This window comes from Dermacentor albipictus, chromosome 3 (assembly GCF_038994185.2).
Source record: "Dermacentor albipictus isolate Rhodes 1998 colony chromosome 3, USDA_Dalb.pri_finalv2, whole genome shotgun sequence".
NCBI classification, from domain to species: domain Eukaryota; kingdom Metazoa; phylum Arthropoda; class Arachnida; order Ixodida; family Ixodidae; genus Dermacentor; species Dermacentor albipictus.
The window spans coordinates 48,486,247-48,508,970 of NC_091823.1; the positions used below are offsets into that span (position 1 = coordinate 48,486,247).

Sequence of the window (22,724 nt, forward strand, 5' to 3'; positions counted from 1 at the left end):
GAAGCGTCCCGTCGCCCATTACTTTCCGCAAAAGAAGTATCAAAATCGAACTTTCACCATGCGACAATTCGCTACGCCGCAACAATGTATTTTTTTTTCTGTGAGGCGGAGGCACCGAAATAAAAAAAAACGCATAGGAAAGTATGTTGGCCAGAATCGAATGCCTACTTCGGGCACCTAATGGGGCTACGGAAGGAATACCGAAGAAAACGTCAGACGCTTGGTCCACTGAGAACCATACGCATACTGCTCAGTATCCTACAGCGGCGAAACAAGACTTTCCGGAAAGGTTCCGCTCCAGGAATGCGGTGCAATCCTTCGAGTCCCCACCGTGATGGCGGCGAGCGACCATTGTTTTTTTTTTCTCGTCTGCTAGCCAGAAAGCGTCCAAAACTCTGTCAGGTGAAAATCCACTCGGCCATAGCAAACCGAACGCGCACCGAAGTGCACCTCATGGTGGTCGGGGCCATACGAAAAAAAAACGTACGCGCTCTGGCTGGCTCTGGCAGCCCGCGGGTAGGGTAGTGAGAACAAAAAAAAATGAAGAGGCTCAGTGTGTCCTCGCGAATAAAAGTCAAAGTAGAAAAAATAAATAAGAACGTAGTTACTTTGGCTGGCTTTAGTGTCTTGACATGGATGTTCTGGCGTAGGTTAAAAAAAATGTTGATATTTTTTATGGGACATGACGGCACAAATGAACCGTCCTAACGCTTCGTCTCATTGGACCTCGCTGCCTGCTTTGTCAACTCGTCTGCTAGTGTGTTGATTTGGCTTGTCTCGTTGTATGTTCCGATGTAAGACTTTAGAAAAGTCAATAGACCTTTCGCGTCAAATGTTTATAACAACATCAAACCCACAAAGTTCCGCAATTGAAAATCTAAAGCCCAACTTTGGAAATGTCAATGCACCTTTCACATCAAGAGCTTATGAGATTTACACCCATAAAGTTTCGCAATTGATAGCCATGCGCTCCATAGATTCCGTGGCCTCAGTGAGATGCCGCGGCGAGCCCGCTCACCATCAAAGCGCCCTTGAAACTTTGTGCTCGGATGGGACTGCTTGGCGTTATGTGACTCCCGGAGTATGGGCGTTGCCACGAAATCCAGCCCAAGTTTGCAATCTTCGCGGTTAAATGTCTTTTCGAGCGTCAAAAAGACATTCTAGACAAAATCCAGAGTGATTTCCGGCACCGGGGGTCGCTTTGGTCGGCGGTGCATGGACAGCACGAAAAAATTTCGGGGGGGGGGCTGAAGCCCCATAAGCCCCCCCCCCCTGGCTACGCCCCTGGCGAGGAGACAATCGCCCACCTTCTCAGTGAATGTCACCGCTTCAGTGCACTCAGGAAAGAACTTTCAATAGTGCTAGATAGTCTTGACAAACGCGCTTTGTCGGAGGAAACGGTCCTGGGAGTTGGGACACTGGACGAGACCATCCTCAGCACAGAAGGCTTTGAGAGCGTTGTTGCGCTTCTTGCGGAGAACTGGTCTTAGAGACAGTATTTAAGCAGTGCCGTATTCTCCTTTACTTTACTTTTGCTCTTCCCCTTTTTTGTAATATCTCTTTTCTAATGCGTTTTATTCCCCTTACCCTCTTTCTCCAGCATAGGGTAGCGAGCCGGTCGGAAAACCGGCTAACCACCTTGGCTTTCCGTCCATTTCTCCGCCTCCTCTTACTTGGTAGGCTACACTGCAGTGCCGCGTCCTATTTACGGGTGGCTTCACTTTTGCGGCTACTTTTTTTTCTTAATTTGATTGTTATCAAGAAGTGGTAACGTGATATACGTCTGCTGTACCGAAAGTGCGAGAATTATTGAAGTTGTTGGTCATAAGAGTGAGTGAGTGAGTGAGTGAGTGAGTGAGTGAGTGAGTGAGTGAGTGAGTGAGTGAGTGAGTGAGTGAGTGAGTGAGTGAGTGAGTGAGTGAGTGAGTGAGTGAGTGAGTGAGTGAGTGAGCGAGCGAGCGAGCGAGCGAGTGGGTGGGTGGGTGAGTGAGTGAGTGAGTGAGTGAGTGAGTGAGTGAGTGAGTGAGTGAGTGAGTGAGTGAGTGAGTGAGTGAGTGAGTGAGTGAGTGAGTGAGTGAGTGAGTGAGTGAGTGAGTGAGTGAGTGAGTGAGTGAGTGAGTGAGTGAGTGAGTGAGTGAGTGAGTGAGTGAGTGAGTGAGTGAGTGAGTGAGTGAGTGAGTGAGTGAGTGAGTGAGTGAGTGAGTGAGTGAGTGAGTGAGTGAGTGAGTGAGTGAGTGAGTGAGTGAGTGAGTGAGTGAGTCTTGATTACTCTGTTATAAGGAAAGTTGCCATCCACGCGAGAGTATCCCGAAAGTTTCTTGGCTCAATTATTAAACGATCCCTTTGTCGCTTTATATGAACATAGAAGATTATGAGATCGTAGGGTAATTAAACTAGCCTAATCGTTACGGTCCAATGAAACGATCGCCTGTGCACTGAAGGCAATTCCGGTGCTTACTAATAACACCAACTCGCTTCTTTCGACTTCCCGCAGGCTGACAATTAAGGCCAGATGTCCCATGCAGCTTCAAAGCTTTCCAATGGACCGCCAGTCGTGCCCCTTGACATTCGGCAGCTGTAAGTGTAATCACAACTCTCTTATAAAACACCCTACAAAAACAGAAGTGACACAGCCTGCGTCAGTGACTACACAGCGCCTGTTACATGGTGTTTATCCGGACTTCTTAACTGAGGAGGCCTCAAAGCCATTCTATCAATGTTCACGGTATGAAAATGCACCATGCTTGGAATATTTGCTTGAGAATTAATTTTACAGTTCCCCTTCTGTCTCTAAATGCGTTTTGTCTCCTGTCGCTGTTCCCGTGGCCTCTTCGGCAGCGTGCGTCCGGAGTCAGAAATCCGCAGACCACAGCATCGTCAAGTAAAATTAATGTTACTTCACTTCTGCAAAATACCCTGATAACAGCTAATACATGTTTTCCCGCGTCCGCGTTCTCTCAACACACTACTTCGGCCATGTGTGCAGCCGATATTCGGTTGCGCATTACAGGCAGACGAGGTGACGTAGCAAAGAAAAACTTTACATGGTCCGAGAGAAAGATACGAAAGAAAGGAGAAGTTAATCATAACAAAAAATGTGGTTTGCTACCCCACACTGGAAAACGGGCTGGGGAGAGGGGCGGTAGAAAGAAAAGAAAGAAGTAGAGATAGGGATAGAGAGTACAGACACACGGCCACAGCCGGTAATGAACACCGCAAACAACCGAGTTAATTGGAGGCAGGTATTGAAGGAAGCCCTCGGGAGTTTCTGGTAAAATACTAAAGGTCTGTAATTAATTATGAAATTTGCATTAGCAGGAACTTGTTGGGGCTATTTAAACAATTTCACAGGAAAACAAACAGAGATCTTATAAAACAGGTTTGTTTTATAAGCTGCAGTGAACCACTCACGCTCTTCTTGAAACATTCACACTGAGAGTTTGCATTATTCAACCAATTTGTTTCGGTAGCATGTAAAGAATTTGGGTTCGATACGTTTCGGTGTAGCTTTCGTACATTTACACTCAGATAAGGAAAACCAAGGCAGGGTTTAAAGAAGAGAGGAACTGTGAAATCCAACAAGAGCATGATCCCACACATACACAAAAATTGCAAACTACACATGTATCAAAGATTCACAGATGTAGCAACACAACGTAGAATTGAAAGAATGATTGAAGAGTTAAGGTTGTCATTTAACAACAAAATATTTAATAGCAACAAACACACATCAGTATCGTCGATCTAAGGTTAAAGGTGATTCCGTTCAGAACGTGCACTGGGAATGAATGAAGGCTGGAAGTAAGTTTTCCAAGTGGCGATTCAACTGTATTTCCTTAATGTATTCTGCAACCAGGAGATGCAAATAGTATGAGGCAAGAAAAAGTAAGTTGACATGGGCCCTTTAATGCAGAGGTCGTGGCGGGATGAAATATAGTAGTGACTTAGACTTATGAAGCCGTATCACTTCCACCAATTTCTCATTGCCAGGAAGAACTCCTTGATTCAAGAATTCCTGGAGTAATTGTCTTCATTATGGATGGGTATACCTTAGTTTCCTTTATAACACCAAGAGAAATTTCATCCACATCGTTATCGAACAACCAACGCGACTACACTCTAAAAAAAGTTTACACCCTTTGGGGCTTATTTTGCCTCACAACGATAATCTTTATCTGCCTTGCTTGCGTTTCCTCTCTTGAAAACTCGGCGCTCGCTACTTTCCTGTCGAGAATTCTGTGTCACGCTGATAACGCGCAAGCCGTTCGTGATTATAGGAAGTATCTGATCCGCAGCGTTAAAGAAAGGAAATGCGTGCAAAACAGGTGACGATTATTGTTTGCGGACAAAATACAACCTCAAGGGTGTAAACTTTTTTAAGAGTGTACCATCATGGCCAAAAATTATAAGGTCCACGTTTTCGCGAGGACACACTAGTGAGGAACAGTGGAAAGTTCAAAGTTAAAGTTGGTCACAAACACAATGTAGTTAGCAGGATGGCACATTTGTCACGAGGAAAAGGCTTTTCGTCTGAGTTATTTTCACTTACCATGATTCTGAATAAACCAAAGTTATGAGTGAGCAACCCAGCTGGGTTTTTATTAGGAAAGGTATTTTTTGGCGCCACCGATTTATGTAGAGCAAGCGTCAACGGCAACACTGTTGCAAGCAAGCCACAGATTTTCGGCACTATGTTTCGTTGCTCAAGATAGGCGCTGTTTCCAACCTCTCCAGTTCTGCACCCCATGCAGTCCACCTTACCTACAAGCTTTATTATTTGAAACGTTTCAGCTTTCACGAAAGGAACGTCTTTTGAAGTCGAGTTTACGCGTTTTTTCGCAACTAAGTGAACGTTCGTGATTGATAACGTCCAAAATTGCGTGGCTCATGTTGTTGTTTTACATCTTTCAGCAAGAGGTGCGACTGAAATACTCAGAAAAAAAAAACATTTACTTCTACAAGGATCGCTAAGAACCTGCATAAAGAGGATGGTAGAAGTAAGATCACAAAGGCTAAGTCTTCTGTTAAATGTCAAGCTCCCGCCTACACATGCTGCCAGAAGATTGTTTCGGTCGTTGGCTCCGTGATCCGTAAGATTTTCACTGTTCCACGCCTCCAGCTAGACGAGGTGTTTATGAACTTGGGCTAGTGGCATATCATACAGCTGCTCCTTGTTTTCAGTTTTTTTTTTCTTTTTACTTGTACCTAAACCAGCTGAATCAAGTGTTATGCTTGCACACTCGGTTTACTTTCGCCACTGCTTTCCCCGGTATGGCACCTGCCACCTGTTGTTCACGACGTTGCAAAAACCAGGAAAATAGCAACAACCTTTTTGTGTGTGTGTGTGTGTGTGTGTGTGTGTGTGTGTGTGTGTGTCTGTGTGTGTATGTGTGTGTGTGTGTGTGCGTGTGCGTGTGCGCGCGCGTGTGTGTGTGTGTGTGCGTGCGTGCGTGTGTGTGTGTGTGTGTGTGTGTGTGTGTGTGTGTGTGTGTGTGTGTGTGTGTGTGTGTGTGTGTGTGTGTGTGTGTGTGTGTGTGTGTGTGTGTGTGTGTGTGTGCATAGCGCAGGATGCTGAAAAGGATCGCGGGAAGCTTAAGCGCATAGGTTGAAAACGTTTACCGACCAATATAGCGCGATCAACAGTGGGCGGGCCATGAAATCCAATGTTTCGACAAGGAGACCTGTCAACACCAGGGACTTGCCTGGGGCCTGACAAACACAAGTCCCCTTGCGCCCCACAGCACTGTTCGGCCACTTTTGGTCCTCATTTCAAGTCCTTGCTTTCTAGTAAAACTCCGTTTTGCACAGGTTGTGTGATGAATTTTATGCTATCTGCAGAGAAGGTATGTTTCAGCTGAGGCCACTTTCACCGCATGAGCTTTGGCTATTTCTTCTGGCGCGTTGTGGAGCAGGGAGGAGAGGGGCGAAGCTCGAGTATGTAGCCTACTGAAAAACAGAAAACTTGCAAGGACTTGTTCCTCCAGTAAACAGCAGAGTGTCTGGCCGAAACGTTTCTTTTGTTCCGGTTTTCATTTCTGCCCACTGAAAACGGTTCAGTTCCAGTTCAAATCCAGAATTAAACATTACTGGTTAAGCTGGTTCAAAGCAGTTTTGGTTCATTTGAACCGAAGAATAATTATAGGAAAATTTCGTAAATTCATATTGTACAATAAATCGGCGCTGCTGCTAAGATGCACTGAAAGATTATGCCTGTTTGTTCTTCAAGCCATTCGGAGTTACAAAGGAATTACGCAGATCCAACACCAATGCACGACTCACTGTGAAGCGAAGCTTTATTGAGAGAGAGAGAGAGAATATTAAGGAAACACAGTGAGTCCTCCAGTGTGCTACAGTGCTCAGAGGGGAAAGGAAGTTTAGAAAAATACTAAACTGAGGAGTAATGATGAGGACAGGCAGTAGTGTGTGATTGTATGCACATTCGTGTTCACGGCCTCGAATATATGTCTGAGAGCCTTGATGGCTCGCTTTAGTGGTATGTGCCGTTGATGGCCCCGTAACGCTTTTTATCTGAACGGTCTGTTGCTAATTGACACTAACGAAGAACGAACGAACTATCTGCCGCTGATAGTCATACTGGGGATAAGCAACAAGTATACGTGCTCCACTGTATCGGGCACTTTGCACGCATCACAGTCTGGCGAGTCCGCGCGTCGGATGTGATGCAAATATTGCGGGTTAACCCAACGCCTAGTCTGACCCCTGGCGTGCAATACGCTGGAAACCGCACCAACAGCGTTGCTACTTTTCAAAACCACGGAAAAGTGGTGCGCGTTTATAAACAACGTAGCGTAGTTTAGCCATAAGTGCAGCCAATGCAAGGTTGAAAAGCTCCACAAAAGGTTTACAACCTTAGCTTAAAAAGGACTGTTAATTTTTTTCTTCCGATGTAGCTCCGCAGTGAAAAAAAAATGTCCTACGGTTCCGGATCAGACCCGGTTCGGTAAAAAATGAAGGTTTATTGTTATATGTCAGTTTTGTCTACATATCAGTTTTGTCAGCCTTGTTCTTTTACGATAAACTCCACAATGAAGTGAACAGTGAGTTTCCTTCTTTGTCGTTCTTCCAGATGGTTATACGGCTGACCAGCTCGTGTACAAATGGGATTCCACGCTTCCTGTGGACCTGATACCAGGGCTCGCGCTGTCGCAGTTCGACCTCATTAATTACCCCTACCGGAACTCAACGTACATTTTTAATAACGGTAAGTATGGGTCGTCGCAAGCTATCGGGCGCGAACGCCCACGTAGGGCACTCTCAACGCCGTCACGATAGTTGCAGCCAGCCTCATAAGATTTATCGCTCCTCTGTGTTGTCAAGACCGCGCATTATACGCGAACGCGTGCAGCATTTCGTGGTTCCCGGTATACGCCACCACGAGCACTCAGTCTTTCTTCCAATGTTTTGTATTTTTCTTAAGCAGGTGCGCGTAAGAAGGAAAGTTGTTGCTGAACAGACTGCGAGACGCGTCGTAAGTCTGCGAGAAGATATATCGAGGGCACTTTTCAAGCGTTCCTAAGCTGACAGCCACCTCATCAAGCGTATACGGTCTCGTACACTATTTCCAGTCAGACTTGCGAAATAGTTAACTTTATTCAGCCTACCTTTCTGTCTCTCTCCTTGTGTGCGAATGATACGCTATTTCAATCATGCATATATTCAAGCCGTTGTTGTACGCGCTGAATACTAAATATGGAGGTGTCAGTTTGACGTACTTATTGTAGCCATTTCCTTGTGTTTTCAGGCTGGGCAAGATTTACGTAGTACGTTACAGTGGCGATTCGGACGTCTGGAAATACGTATTGTTTCTGCACATTCTCACAAGACACGACTGTGGCCCACAAGACGCGCTGTTGATTAAAACATAATATGACGCATCGTCAGCACAGATTTGTATAATCGTATTTATAAGCAGCTAGCACCAATACGACTGTCTGCGCAACGCCTCCAAGTCAAAGCGAAAATTCACTAATACGTGTGGTCATACATCCTTCTTCCTTCTTTTTTTTTCACATCTTATTCAACTTTCTATATAGCTTTCCCTATGTTCCTTTACTTTGTCTATTGTACGCTTCCTGCGATAATGTTATGTTCGAGGTCACTGCAAAACGCGAGCGTCCTCAGAAGTTTAGCAAAAGAAAAAAAAACACATTAGGAAGCTTTTCATTTGTCGCTACCGTTAATCATTGCTTGGTCACTTTCGTCGGCACTACTTTCGCTGTCATAACTAGCCGGTGCTTGTCCTTATATCACTATAGCGTATGAACATACCAACTGCCTTCTGCAAATTGCTGGTATAATTATCGTGAGCTCACATTCGGCAATGGGCCCTTGAAGACTTTTCTTTTTTTTCGCTCCTTTAGAACTCGGCTTATGATTTGATCACGACCTCTTATGAAAGTTTCGCGAACCGGACCTCTTGCTATCATTCCCTCATCGCGTCGTTAGTTATCCATTCGAAAATGCTCCCTATCATTATCAAGAGTCTTACGTATAACCTCGTGCGAATAATCAGTTGCAAAAATTTGAGCAAGAGTTTGCAAAGTGTTTTTACTCACAACAGCTTCACCGCAATACCTGGCGCATTGGTCATTCGGTACTCTTGTCCACTAATCACACACCATCAGGCTTAAAAATTCGCTTCTCTTTTGTTGGCCGTGGCCCAGATTTTCGCGCTCACGCATTTTTTTGATCAGATTAACCCAATCCACCCTCAGAAAGATGAACAGAACTTATGTAATCGTTTAAAAGTATTTTTCTCCCCTTGTAGGCCTGTTTTCGGTACTTCACGTCAACTTCAATCTGCAGAGGCACATGGGATACTTCCTGATCCAAGTCTACGTCCCATGTATACTAATTGTCGTGCTTTCATGGGTCTCCTTCTGGATTAACAGAGAAGCCACTGCGGACAGAGTTGGCCTCGGTAAGTCAATTATTTGCCAGGCACATAGAGACGACTTCGTAGAAACCCGATTACCTTGCGACGTTTTAAAGCAGTCTGTTATGCCTCTCAACCCTGTATGCAAATTAGTGCTTCGTTGACTGGAATCTCACGTTGCATGCTAATTTGTATGATATGAATAGGCATAGAGAAGCTTCTCTTTGTCACAATATTGTTGTTCACGTAAGGCGCATCAGAGTCAATGCGCATACAACAAAACATAAGTTACGCATGAGAAACAAAATCAAGATTATGTGCTGTGAGTACTTCTGGATGCTATGGCGAGAACACGTGAAATGTTTCTTTTCGTGGAAAGTAATTAGACACTGTTAAATCCCTTGTAACAATAGCGAAGAAAGGTTTATATTAAGCAATCACCAAAGTAAGAACTGCTCTACCATGTGCAGTTCATTGTATGTTTATATTGCGTTTGTCAACTGAACAGTTTCTTCATAACAAACTAGCAAATAAAGTTGAATGGGTAACTGCGCGGAACCGAAAAAGAAAGCCATTTTTGTGCTGTAAATTACTTGTCTTGTAATCTTTCTTCCTTTGCCATGATGACTCAGTTCAAAGTCATTTCGTACGACAATATCAACAATAGTCTGTGTTTGATATATATATATATATATATATATATATATATATATATATATATATATATATATATATATATATATATATATATATATATATATATATACACACACATATATATTGCACATGTACCGATATTCAGTTAGAAAAGAGAGAGATATAGATACGGTGCAATGCACTTGTAGCCGAATGAAGCGTGATCACTCTACACTTTACACTTAGACAGCGTGCCTGCTTGGTATGGTATAATATAATTTTCTCGAACAAAAAGGCTGCCCAAGCTTTGAGAAGTGCTTAAGTGTATATGCTTCGAATTTATGCGATGGTATTGGTTGCACGAGAAAAGGCGGTAGCCTTTGTAAGGACGTCTTTAGCTATCCATGTGCCTTACTGATATTTTCTAATGTATGCGGAATGCAATAGGCATGGCGTAGTTCAGAATTTGGTTACAGGCGAACAGTACAACATCGCCAAATAGTGCCTGCATTACAGTGGTTACTCAATCATCATCAATGACACACTATTCCACAGCCACTCTCTCTGTCTACATAAACCGGAATCTTGTGAACTCGCCCGCGGACATTATCTGCTATGTAGGTATTATTAAAGTGTACTGCACCTAAACCAGTCCGGCTGTCAGCAGTTTACAAAATAATTAGCAGTACCGTAGCCAAGCTCGTTGTTGCTGTAAGCGATTATTTTCAACGAGATATGATTGAGCTTTGGTCTTTTTAGAGATTGTCGCGTGGAAAACTGTGCTAATTTTCCTGAACCTTCAGGAATCACCACTGTGCTGACGCTGTCCACTTTCGGACTGGACACACGCACAGACCTGCCCAAGGTGCCGTACCCGACGTCCCTCGACTGGTTCGTCATCATGTGCTTCTCCTTCGTCATCTTCACCCTCCTGGAGTTCGCGGGCGTTCACTACTTCACCAAGGTAAGCCTCAGTTTTAGACAATGTCGTAACTCTGAATGAACGCAGCAAGGAAAAAGAAGCTTTCGGACGTGCTTCGCACTGTCGAGCAATCGATTTCGAGATCGATGTCGAGAACACGCGGAGTTCGTTGATTCCGTCGTACTTTGATAAGCAACCAGAGCTAAGGCCGTTTCATAATTTTCTTTTCTATATAAAGCCTTTAGATATTTGTCTATAATGTCAATAGATTGTTTATCGACAAATTCTTTAAACCGTCTACATTTTTATAATAAATGTTTACCTATAGAATGGCAAAGAAGTCTACTTATAAGAAATCTAAAGACAATCTATAATATATGTAAATCTTTTTTTTATGGAATGCTCTACACACAACAGGGGGACTCTGTGGCTCTGGTGTTTCTGGTGCTCAGCCCCAGGTCAGGGGCCTCAATCCATGCCATGGCAGTAACAGCATTCCGACGTTCGCTAAAAGCAAGACTGATTCACTGTTTACGTTCATGTGCACCCCGAAGAAAACCAAATGTCTAAAATAATTCTGGAGGCCCGCAACATGGCATATCTCATAGCCATATTGTTGCGATGGATCGTTCAACCTTTCAATAAGTCAGCTTCTGGTCCGTCTGAATGCTAACCTCATCTTCAGATCGATCCGCTTCGCCGCTTCTCCCTGGCCAAACCGCGATAGGCTACACGTTTTCTGCTATAAATCCAGCCCTCTCGTCCCTGCTACTTTTCGGCATCCGCCCATACGCCCTTCAATTACCGCTCCTTTCCTTCCATCAGCGCGACGAGAGGGGGCCACCGAAATAATCAGCGGCACGTGCCCCTTCTGTATGCTCACAATATCGCTCCTCTCTCTATCTATACGGCCGGCTACGTGGACGCCTTGTGTCGGGAAAACCACTATCAACTATAAGCCCCACCTGCACCCGCGCACGACAACCTTGTCCATACAGGCTATCTCTTGAAGATTACACTCATAAATATTGTCACGGTGCCACGAGAGGGACAAAGACGACGATCACCAACAAGGCGAAAGAGACACTGTAGTGGGGCTAACCTATCGTTCGGCCATACTGGCTGTGCCGGCCATATCTTCTGCAGAGTAAACACTGTCCCATTTAAACTTATATCTCTGCCCGTTTCAATATTTATAAATATAGCACAAACTCACTTGATACGAGAGGACTGAGAGGCTCCAATCCCTTTTTTTTTCCCTCATTTATGTGCAAATGCGAGCAATCATGTACTACCTTCTCGTCTAATGGCTGCATTGGAATCAAGCTGAGGCTGCTTGGTCCATTTTTCCCCTGCTTGCTCATTTCGCTAGCTCACCCGTCTCTGCTTCTCATTACTATCCGGGACAGTAAAATCAGCTAGCTCATTTCCAGAACAAAATCTTCTGTAAAACACTTAATACACCACCACCGCCAATACAGCGGTAAGCACATGACCACCAGTTTGTGGTATATATGACATAAAACTAACTGCTGCTGTTTCAAAACCCCATTTGGCGTTCACAGTATACTAACTAACTAACTAACTAACTAAATAAATAAATAAGTTGTGCCCTCGTTGAGTATCTTCAGCGTGTACGACACCTTCTGTGGATCGCCCGTATTGTCAATCCGTCCAAATTGCAATATATTAGTAGCATACCAAGATCCTAAGTAGCGATATCCATTGTGGTTGCTTAGTGGCTATGGTGTTGGGCTGCTAAGCATGACGTCGCGGGATCGAATCCCGGCCGCGGCGTCCGCATTTCGATGGGGGCGAAATGCGAAAACACCCGTGTAGTTAGATTTAGGTGCACGTTAAAGAATTCCAGGTGGTCCAAATTTCCGGAGTCCCCCACTACGGCGTGTCTCATAATCATAAAGTGGTTTTGGCACGTAAAACCCCGTAATTTTTTTAAGTAGCGCTAAACAGACAAGAACAGACATAAGAACGACAACACATGGCGATCTTGCGTCTTTTTAACGCTTCTTGGGATGCCAGTATGAGAGATTAACCCCATGTTACTGTCTTGATATTACTGGCATGCATTAAAATGTAGAATAAAAATACAAAGGTCGATGTCATGTTGCAGTGGTTAAGGAACCATTAAATAGTGATGCTTCAAGCATATTTGCATAGTTCATTACAAAAAGTGCGGCGAAAGGCCACACAAAGGAAACTAAAATCATGAAACGTGAGTCGATAAGGACAAGAAAGATCCCTGCATTAATACGCTCTGAGCAGTGCATCAGTGTTTCAGAAATTCCTGTAAGGATCGTCGTTCTTCTATTTTTTTCTATCACCAGTTTGCCTTGTGACACTGAAGATGAGATACTAACATGGACCGCCATCTGTCGCATTGCCTTCTCTCCCCATCCTCTATTCCTTTCTGAAGGTCGGCAGCGGAGAGTTCCCCCTCACCGACGAAGAAGGGGAAGCCGTGCAAAACGAAGGTGCGGCCGGCGACTCCGACGTTGAGGAAGAGGAGCACGCGGACATTTTCGCCCCTCTGTCTAGCATCGACGAGTGCGCCTGCAGAATTAGAAAAGTACGTACACTGTTCCGTTCTGCTGGCCTTCTTTGGTGACCTTGGCAGTATCGGATAGTAGGCCATGTAGCTACGTCACTTTTATCACGCTGCGCCAACAGACCCATAAAAAGACCCATACGCTCTAGCGGACAACTAAACGGCATGCCTCTGCAATCCATTGTAGCTAACCGCCTTCTCTCCTTCCTCTCTTTACACTTGTGAGCTCTGAAACAGACCAATTAGCAATACGGGAACGTAGACGAACGCTTGTCCTCCGGCAGTTTCCAATAGAGAGCAAATGCAATGGTTTCTGTAGACTTGGAAATCATCCTCACCGAGGTACATCCTTACATTGATGATGCCGGTTCTTCGAATATGAAATAGTTGCCCTCCGGTCCGCTTTAATCCAGCTATGCGGAAGAACATTCTTGTTGAACATGATTCCAAGACCATGGCCTCGCTTATCCCAGCTGCAGAAGGCCACGAGAGCGCTGCTGCGATTCCTGAAAGCAGCCGGATTGAGAGACCGTCTGTGATGCAGCGCTGATAATTTTCACTGCGTCGGTGACATAAACACTGGACTTTCTCTTTCGTTTACTCTTTTCGCCCCCATCGCCCTTCCTCCAGTGCAGGGTACCCAACCGGTATCAATCGTTGTTGACCTCTCTGCCTTTCATTTATACTCTTTATCCCCTTCCCTACTGCAAATGGTAGCCATTCTATGTTGAAGCGATGGAAAATAAATTCAAAGGCGTACTGTTAACAGGTGGCAAAAAGGAATGTAGACAAAAAAATTATTGCGGGTTATTCACATAGTAGCTGACCAATAGATAGAAGAAAAGGACGTGCGATCCACATGCAAAGCGTAGAACGCGTAGAACAGGTAACCATTGGTCCACTAAAGTATTGTTTCTGAAGATGAGGTCTGTATATCGTATGGTAATCACGCAAAATGAAATGATGTCGCGGGGACAACTGTACAGGCGCGCTGAGGATGTCCGGTGTCTCTGTATGAAGGAGCCAGGTTGTCGTCTGGCTGTGACATTTGCTACACTATACCTGCGAAGCTGCACGAAACCCGAAGGACGAGCAGAGTTTCAATCTCTGTGGCGTTCTGCTGGTTAACACAGTCAAACCTTCAGAGTGAAAATGTACATACCCCGCCACGCGCAACAGATACTCTGGTCTACTGCAATATGTTCCGTTAGTATCTCCCTTCTCAGCGTTATTTTTGTCACAATTACTTTTACAGACACTGTCGTGACGACAGTGCTGTCAGAAGGCCAAAACGAAAGTCGCAAATGCTCACTTTCGCCCCTTAATCATCGACCTATACTGCACGGCTAGGCTGCACACGGAAATCTGCAATATGTATACCTATAATAAGGTTTCAGTAAGTGTTAGTACAAATTACCACTCAAACAAAAAGAAAAGATGACAGCTGTTGCTACTTCAAGGAATTCACATATCTTTTGCAGATTATAGAGAAGCTCACAAAAAATGACTGGTGAACTGGCGGTGTACATTTTCTTGGATTAACATTGGTCCAAGGCATGTTAGCAACAGTGACCCGACACATCCGGCCTTCCAGGTTTCAAAGCCAGGTCGTAAATTAGAAAGATTGTGCGACAATCTTGCAATTTCTGAAAACACTGCTCAAGGTATAAGGAAAAGGATGGCATGGTTTGTCGAAGCGGTAACAGTGATAGAGGAGATGATAAATAGTATCATCATATCTGCACTGAGCGCACATATATGAGTCAGCCATTCAATTTCAATAGCGGTATGGATTTGTGAAGGCTACTCCGAACCACAGCCGACACAGCAGTGTTGCGGCATTGACCAGATACAATACACACAAACTTTTGAACATGAAAAAAAAACGAAGAAAAAGAAGGTGAACGGCTATCACTGCTCGGAATCAACAGATCATTCGCAAATCCGGTATATTCAAGGAAAACTAAAACGGAAAAAAAAGAATGAAGTTGTATGGCTTCCTTCCTTGCGCATATCACACTGAATCATCGGAATACTCCGTACAACTCAAATCTTCCCTTATACTGCCTAGAACAATCATTAAAATTGCAGTTTCAATCAAATCTCTCACGATAAAAGAGAGAGAGAGAAGAAAACAGATAAGTTTAATTATATGAAGGGCAGAGAGGTCGTCTTGAGGTACATTCCTTTAGCGGGCTAGTCTGTGTTGTGCAAGAAAAAAAAAGAGGAATACGTTAGGTGACGATTACGACAGAGGGAAGAGGTAAAGTACATAACGGAAAGATCTGCTCATATAGCCTGGATTACAGGTCCATACTTTTTCAAGGATCAGTTAAAGCCTGGATGGCCTGAAGAGATCACAGTAGAAACGAAGTTGGCCGATTATAGTGGGCGCATTGCCATGATTGCTGTAATTTATGACACGAATTAAAGGTCACGTGTGTCCCTGAGCCAGGATCAACAAGGATTAACTACAGGGTGTTCAAAATTAAATTTTATGGTTTTCTTTAAATTAGGCACTGGGAGGCACGCGAAGACCACCTGTGCAATTAAGTTATGTGGCCAGAGGGACACAAAGTGAGATCATAATCATCACTGTCAGCAGCCGAATTGAATCAAATTGAATAACTAGCCTTTTGTTGACAGCATTAAGTGGGTATGTTTGTATTGAAAAGTAAGAGGCAGAAAAAAATTAAATTATGGGGTTTTACGTGCCAAAACCACTTTCTGATTATGAGGCACGCCGTAGTGGAGGACTCCGGAAATTTCGACCACCTGGGGTTCTTTAACGTGCACCTAAATCTAAGTACACGGGTGTTTTCGCATTTCGCCCCCATCGAAATGCGGCCGCCGTGGCCGGGATTCGATCCCGCGACCTCGTGCTCAGCAGCCTAACATCATAGCCACTGAGCAACCACGGCAGGTAGTAAGAGGCAGACGTGTTTCTATGCAGTATCAGTATGGAAGAGGAACAGTTATCATCTTTGCCTATGCCTCCACCCTGTTAGACTAAACGCCGCACGCAACAGCCACGTCACATCAGAGAGGAGCTTTGCACCGATCCCCGCTCTCTTGCATGCGTAATCATGCGAACGACAATTAAAATTTGGAGTCGGATATGTGGAGTAAAATTTGGAGTCGGATATCTGGGAGCACAGACACGCTAGAAGAATTGTACCAACTGATACTGCGTAGTAACATGACTGTCTCTCACTTTTAAATACAAACATACACAGTTCCTGCACTCAATAAAAAGTTAATTATTCAAATTTAGTTAATTGGGCTGCTAATAGCGATAGTTATCACCTCAGTTTGTATCCCCCTGGCCACATAACTTATTTGCACAGGTGTTCTTCGAGTGCCTCCCAGTGCCTAAATTTAAGAAAACCGTAAAGCTTAGAGAGAGAGAGAGAGAGAAAGGCAGGGAGGTTAACCAGACTGAGTCCAGTTTGCTACCCTACACGTGGGGAGGGGGAATGTGGAGTGAAAGAGAGAGAGAAAACTTAGGTGTATGATGTCTATAGTCGGGCACTCAAGTCTGTTGCCTTCAGGTAGTGAAAAAGCGCACGAACTGCTTTCTGGGTTAATGAACTGTGAGGCCAATTTTGAACACTCGGTATATACCTTGAGCCTGGAGGCTTTATTTTACCTATACAAACCATTATAGTACATTTTCTTGGCCTTTTTTCTTCCATTTCCTTCCCTCCTCCCTCTAGGCCCTTTCTGTCGTCGATCCCTTTCTCTGTGCAGAATAGCATATAGGCGGCTACGTACCCGCCTGCAGAGTTCTCTGTAGCTCTCCCTCTTTGTTAGCATTCTGAGCTTCCATTACGCTACACTTGGAGCCAAACTCGCGAAGTATTTAGTTCGCAAGACCCACTGAATATTGATTGCTGGCATTGCTGTCGTGCCATTCAATATCGAAATTGGCCGGGACCCGCTCCTGCGAAAGCTTTATTCGAATGGCTCCGTAAAGGAAATTCTTGTATAATTTCTAACCCCGACACAATGCTTCCACTGTCTTCTCTCGCCGTCGCTGTGACTGCGTTTACACACACGACTCGCTATGCGGTTACGGACAACCGCCATGTACTGTTGGAGACGTTTTCTCCACACAAGGTTGCCACCCTGAAATGGTGGCAACAAAACGTCACCAAAATATGACAACAAAATGGTCTCGCGTAAGCAAAGCTAGTTACCGCGCGCATGCGGTCAGAGGGGAAGGCGTTCGGGCCACCCAGCAAATTGTGCCACCTAGCAGCCAGCAAACAAACGACGTCAACGCGTCGCGCTGCCACGCCTCCATTTCTGAACGGTGAAACTGCGCCAGCGTACGCGGCGCGACGCGGTCCGCGAATTCGGCTCTCTAGTTCACGCACGGACTGCGATGTGGAAGCAAGCGTTCGCTTTTACCGTTCTACGAGACCCAAAGCAGCGAGCGAGCGCGCTGGCGCAGCAAGCAGGTGCAAACATGAAAAATCGCGGACCCCCCCGGCAAATTCAGATAGAGAGGGCTCGGCGCACCAGAAGATTCGTAACCTGTCGAGCATGCTCCCCCAATCATCGCCTAAGTGGCTTCTGGCCGCAGTGAAGCGCACTCATTCAGAGCTCCAAAAGTGGTCCGGGCTCAATCAAACATGCAGATAACGTTACCCCCCCATCCCCGGCACTGGTTTTCTCGCCTCTCCTCACCTCTGTTCTGTTCTTGGTTCGTTGTTTATGTTCTCTAGAGGTTTTCATTTTTCTTCGCTCGTACCTCTAGATAACGTCGAGACCCTGCGCACGCGATCGAAAGGCGTCCCCGGTCGTGCCCTGGGGAGACTTGCCGAGAGACGGAGTTAATATGCTGAGGATTTACGGCTCCTTGTTGAATTTGTTTCGGATCAGTGCTCATGCCTTATCGCGAATTCGCTGAAGTCTCGTCTGTCCATCTTTTATTTTATTTACTTGTCGCTCCGGTCGTTCTGTAACCGCACCGCTACATAAGCGAGTCCACAAACTCTGCAATCTAGAGGTGCTCTTCTTGCAAAGACATGCCATAATTTCGTGGTAAATATTTGTTGTGGGTCTCTGTATAAATTCTTTAGTTTAATTGCGAACGAACTGAGCAGACCGCGCAGCATTTGCCATCGTTTCCTCTCGAATAATTGCGTGGTAATTAGCAAAACGGCGAGCCATTTTTGTAAATCTGACATGAATACTGCTAGAGGTGCCACATAATCACGAGTGTCGCAAACTTCTACCGAAGGATGCATCGCAAGCGCACGTTCAGCTATCGCAAGCTCAGTGATCCTTGCTTTTAGGGGAGCGCAGCCGTTCACTGTTATCAGCCGTTGTAGCGTATTTTGTCATGAAGTTTTTGTCAGCAACATAATGTAGAGGGTTTACTGTGGCTTGATAATGTTTTTTTTTTTATAACTTCTTGCTTTTTTTTACATATCGCTTCTACTGCTACAGCCACGTGGTATTTTCCGGCACTGAGAGATCTATGTGCTTTTTTTTTCTTTCTTCTCCGCAGAAAGAATAACCAGACTATATCTTTTACTCGCCTGTTAGCGATATTGTCAGGGGTTAAGTTATGTGCGGGGCTAGCGAACGGGATTCGCAAGCGCTGTCAGTACCTGGCTGCTGACTTCGGTATCTTGTACGCACTGACGGCCGGCAGGCGCCCGCTCTTGTTTATGGACTTTGCTTTAGTAAATTCGAGCCCAGCTTTTCCTCAGCGGGCTTACAGCAGCGCAGCTGAAGCGGCTTCAAACGTCTGTGTGTTTCATGCAAGTTTGCCTGATGCTGATGTTGTTCATGACGCTGGGAAACTATTTTCTTTGTTTGTTTTTTCTTGGCAATATTTTTTTTAAGTATAACTTGCGGCGCGTGCCTATAACGGCTCATAGGATTCTTTTTCTGTTTTCTTTTGTTTCCTTCAACGAGCTATTTTCACGAATTGTTTTCCAGTAATTGCCCGACCGTCTCCAATAGTACGTTTCTCGGAGCGTTTGCGCACAGTATTGATAGTTTTGTTAGGTTGCCAAGTGTGAATAGGCCTTATAAGCTTTGGAGTAGCCGGCTCATGGTAGAATCGATGTCTCAATTCACAGTAGATCGTTACCCCTCCCCCTCATATACCATCTATAATCTTAAGATAGGCATGTGTGTGGCCAGACAAAAACTCTCCAGTGACCACCTCGGTGTATCACGTAATGATTTCTTTTCAAAGCTGCACGTTCACTCAGTCATATTTAAAGTGAATTGCATGCTCGGTTTTCTAGAACGTAACTTCGTTCTTCCTCACCGTGGTGCTGAAACGACAACTAAGTCACTTACACTCGCCCAAACATGGCATACGCTTCATAAAACTGCGACCCCGGTGCCGTCACACTTATCAACAATCACGAAGCTCTACAGTATACTTCGGTTCTCTTCATTATACGCCTCAGTATCATCGCGCAGCCGGCAAAACCAGCACGAAGTCTAGTGTTAACCTTCCACTGCTTGGAACTCGTCGAAAAATGTCCTGCCGCTGCCGCATTCACAAAGTGTATGACAACAACCTCACATTCAACGCGAGTTATCCGCCATGGTGGCGTAGTGGCTATGGCGTTGCACCGCAGAGCACGAGATCGCGGGGTCGAATCCCGCCTGCGGCGGCTGCATTTCGATGAGCGCGAAATGCAAAAACGCCCCCGTATATCGTTCATTGGGTGCACGTTAAAGAACCTCAGGGGGTCAAAATTAACACGGCATCGCGCACTACAGCATGCATCATAACCAGATTGTGGTCTTGTCACGTAAAACCCAAGACGTAACTTAATTTAATTGGACACGCGTTGAAAAATTTCACCGCATCTATGGACCACATGCTCAAAGTTAATGTCCCGCGCGATAACACTGGAACCTAGATTCCCAATTGTTCGTTCCTAAGGTATTTCATGAGTGGAACAGCCTGCCGGCCACATTAGTGAGCACTGCAGACGCTGATCGCTTACACAGATAACTCGTCAAGATAACCGGAGTCACTGTACAGTAACTCGTCAAGATAACCGGAGTCACTGTACCAGTTTTTGTTTTTGCACGCAGAAGTGTTCAGTTTCATGTATTCTTTTGTTTTGTTTCATAAGCGCAATGTTTTATTCCAGCTGCGGAGTAATCGCTTGATAACTTCGCTGTTTATTTCCTCGTTCTGTTCTTCTATGCTAGTCTGCCTTTCATTGTGCTTGTATATCTGATTACAGCCACTCGTCAACTCGCGATTTAAAAAAGAAAGAACAGCGCAAAAATGGGGACAGATAATTATAAGACAACTAGACAAGCGCTGTGGTACAAATAGAGCCCTTCCCCTTTCTACTGTTTTGTATGCACTGAAGGTATCAATAAATAATTAGTTATCAATTATTAATTAATAACCAGTGTCCTAGAGTAACGCAAAACACGTTTTCATAAGCGGTCCTTAGTCTGAGGAGCAAGGATGTGCTTTCATGTCAGCAATAAAGCTCCTTAATGATTGCCCTTTTAGTGAAAATATATTTGGCCATGGAGCAATACGACATTACAGCGATCTGCTTTAAGTACCTTAACATTCTTTAACGAAATTTATCTCGTATTAACACAGCTAGCACGTCCTTGTGCGTTTATTTAATTACCTTGCATTACTGAATTGACTTGATTGGCTCTTTTCTGATCTGAAACCACAGACAGCTCTGTCTTGCTGCTGTGTGGGTGTGTGTTTCTTTTCTTTTTCGTTATTGGCTGCAGAACATTTTCGAAAACTGCTCTGTTTCCAAAATATGTTTTGTTCCACCTCATATTACTATCCGTTGATTATCGAACAACTTATTGCTTTTGGAGGAGCCGGCGAAACTATGGTTGCCAACACTTTCAATCTAATTTATTCAAGAAAGAGCTTTATGCTGTGCAGAAAGACAGAGAGCGGTCGGCCTGAGCTATAGCTTACTCTAGCCTGCTACTCTACACTGGAGAAATGGGACACGGAGAAATAGGAATTGTCGTGATGATGATGATGATGATGATGATGATGTTGTTGTTGTTGTTGTTGTTGTTGTTGTTGTTGTTGTTGTTGAGAGAAGCCATTAGCATACAGACATTCCATCACGTTGTGGCCACTTTAAAGCCGTTCCTCTAGCCCAGTGACCTGTACCTGATATCCCCTCTTATCTCTGCACAATCATTCACCAGGATTGCGACCACGTGGTGGAGACCGAGCCTGCGTCACAACGAGGTCCTGTCCGGTTCGTGGGTTACGCCCCGCCGGCGCCGCCTCCGCCGCCTTCTTCGCGCCTCAAGCACCGGGTGCGGCCGCTGCAGGAGGACGAGCGGCTGCACGGGGGTTTCCGACGCGGCAGCCGCCGCCACCACCACCGGCGCCGGCAACACTGCTGCTCGCAGTTCATCAACTGCATGCTGGGCAACGAGCGCTACCGAGACGAAATGCGCCGCCGCGCGGACCGCGGCGCCACCGTCAACAGCGTCTCGCAGATCGACAGGGTGTCGCGTGTGCTGTTCCCGTTCAGCTTCATCGTGATCAACCTCTTCTACTGGTTCAGCTCGGGTCGCGACAGACCCGCCGGCTGGGAAGTGCAGAACAACGCGTGACGCCGAATGGAGAGAGATAGAGAGAAATAGGAACACATGTCGTTCGTTTACCGTGTCAGAGATTACGGTTATCCGTAGAAAAATTTTAAACTAGGACCCCGCTGGAAAAGTGGTGCATGTTCTCGGCGCCTTGAAGGGCACTCAGGAATTGGCAGGCGTGTATGACGAGGTCACAAAAACGAAACGCGCCTTCGGTTTCCTCGACGGAGGCTCGAGTTTAATTCCAGGTTTTTTTTTTCATGTTCTTAACAGGCTTATGGGAAATCGTGCAGCATATTTCTGTATGTATTTTGGCAGCCTTTTGTCTTACCTATTCCCTGTGAAGTACCTCCTCAAGGAGCCGAGGTAACTTCAGCTGATTGGGCCCAGAAGTCTGCATCGGTTTCATATCACCACGTGAATTTTCGTTTACGTGTGAGCTAGAAGTGACCTCGCGCCTAAACCAAAGACCGCCAGCATCTTTTGTATATGTAGGATCTCGCGATTGACCGGAATTCGCCCTTGTCCAGCCTGCAGTGAAACTTGCTCGCCTGTCGCAATTTACTATGCAGAGCGAATTGCAAACATGATGTCCTGCTATTCACGTAGGTTTAGCTGTTTGTGACTAGGTGATGAACCAATCTGCAAGGTGGACAATACATGATTTCCGGCTTCTACGAATAGACGAAAGGACCGAATGATCCGTGACTAACCTGATTGGGAAGGCCTCTGAAGGGCAGAACTGTGCAGCATCATGCCGTTGGGAATAATGCTCGCAGCCGCATTTTGAGGGAATACTTACCAAGCTTCCAACTCTGGAGAGCATGGTATGTCATTGCGATTTCCATTGTTGCACGAGGAAATATGTTGCGCTAGTTTGTTTACTCTCGTTGTGAAGGGCAGATCAGTGCATATCACATACACACACTCGCACATGCAGGCACACATGCACGGACACAACAACGAATACCTGTGTTCGTCTTCGTTTTTGTGCGTTCTATATTCTTGCGATCTTCTGCTTTTCATAACCTACCCCTTGTTTGATAACCTAATCGTTTGTTCCAGCCGTCACCGTTCCAATGTCAAGCTCATTAGACTTAAATTTAATTTGCTTT

General features: G+C 45.2%; 1 protein-coding gene across 3 annotated transcripts in view; it reads left to right on the top strand.

Moving 5' to 3' along the window:
• LOC135898152 (gamma-aminobutyric acid receptor subunit alpha-2) overlaps positions 1–22,493 on the top strand; it is a 117,359-nt gene extending 94,866 nt beyond the window's left edge. For all 3 annotated transcript variants that reach the window (XM_065426930.1, XM_065426931.1, XM_065426932.1), the window contains 6 exons: positions 2,495–2,577; positions 7,088–7,222; positions 8,789–8,941; positions 10,336–10,496; positions 12,889–13,041; positions 21,214–22,493. In XM_065426930.1, coding sequence (XP_065283002.1) covers positions 2,495–2,577; positions 7,088–7,222; positions 8,789–8,941; positions 10,336–10,496; positions 12,889–13,041; positions 21,214–21,630 — 1,102 coding nt within the window. In that variant the 3' untranslated portion in view covers positions 21,631–22,493. The remainder of the gene's footprint in view (positions 1–2,494; positions 2,578–7,087; positions 7,223–8,788; positions 8,942–10,335; positions 10,497–12,888; positions 13,042–21,213) is intronic.
• The last annotated feature ends 231 nt before the right edge of the window (positions 22,494–22,724 follow it).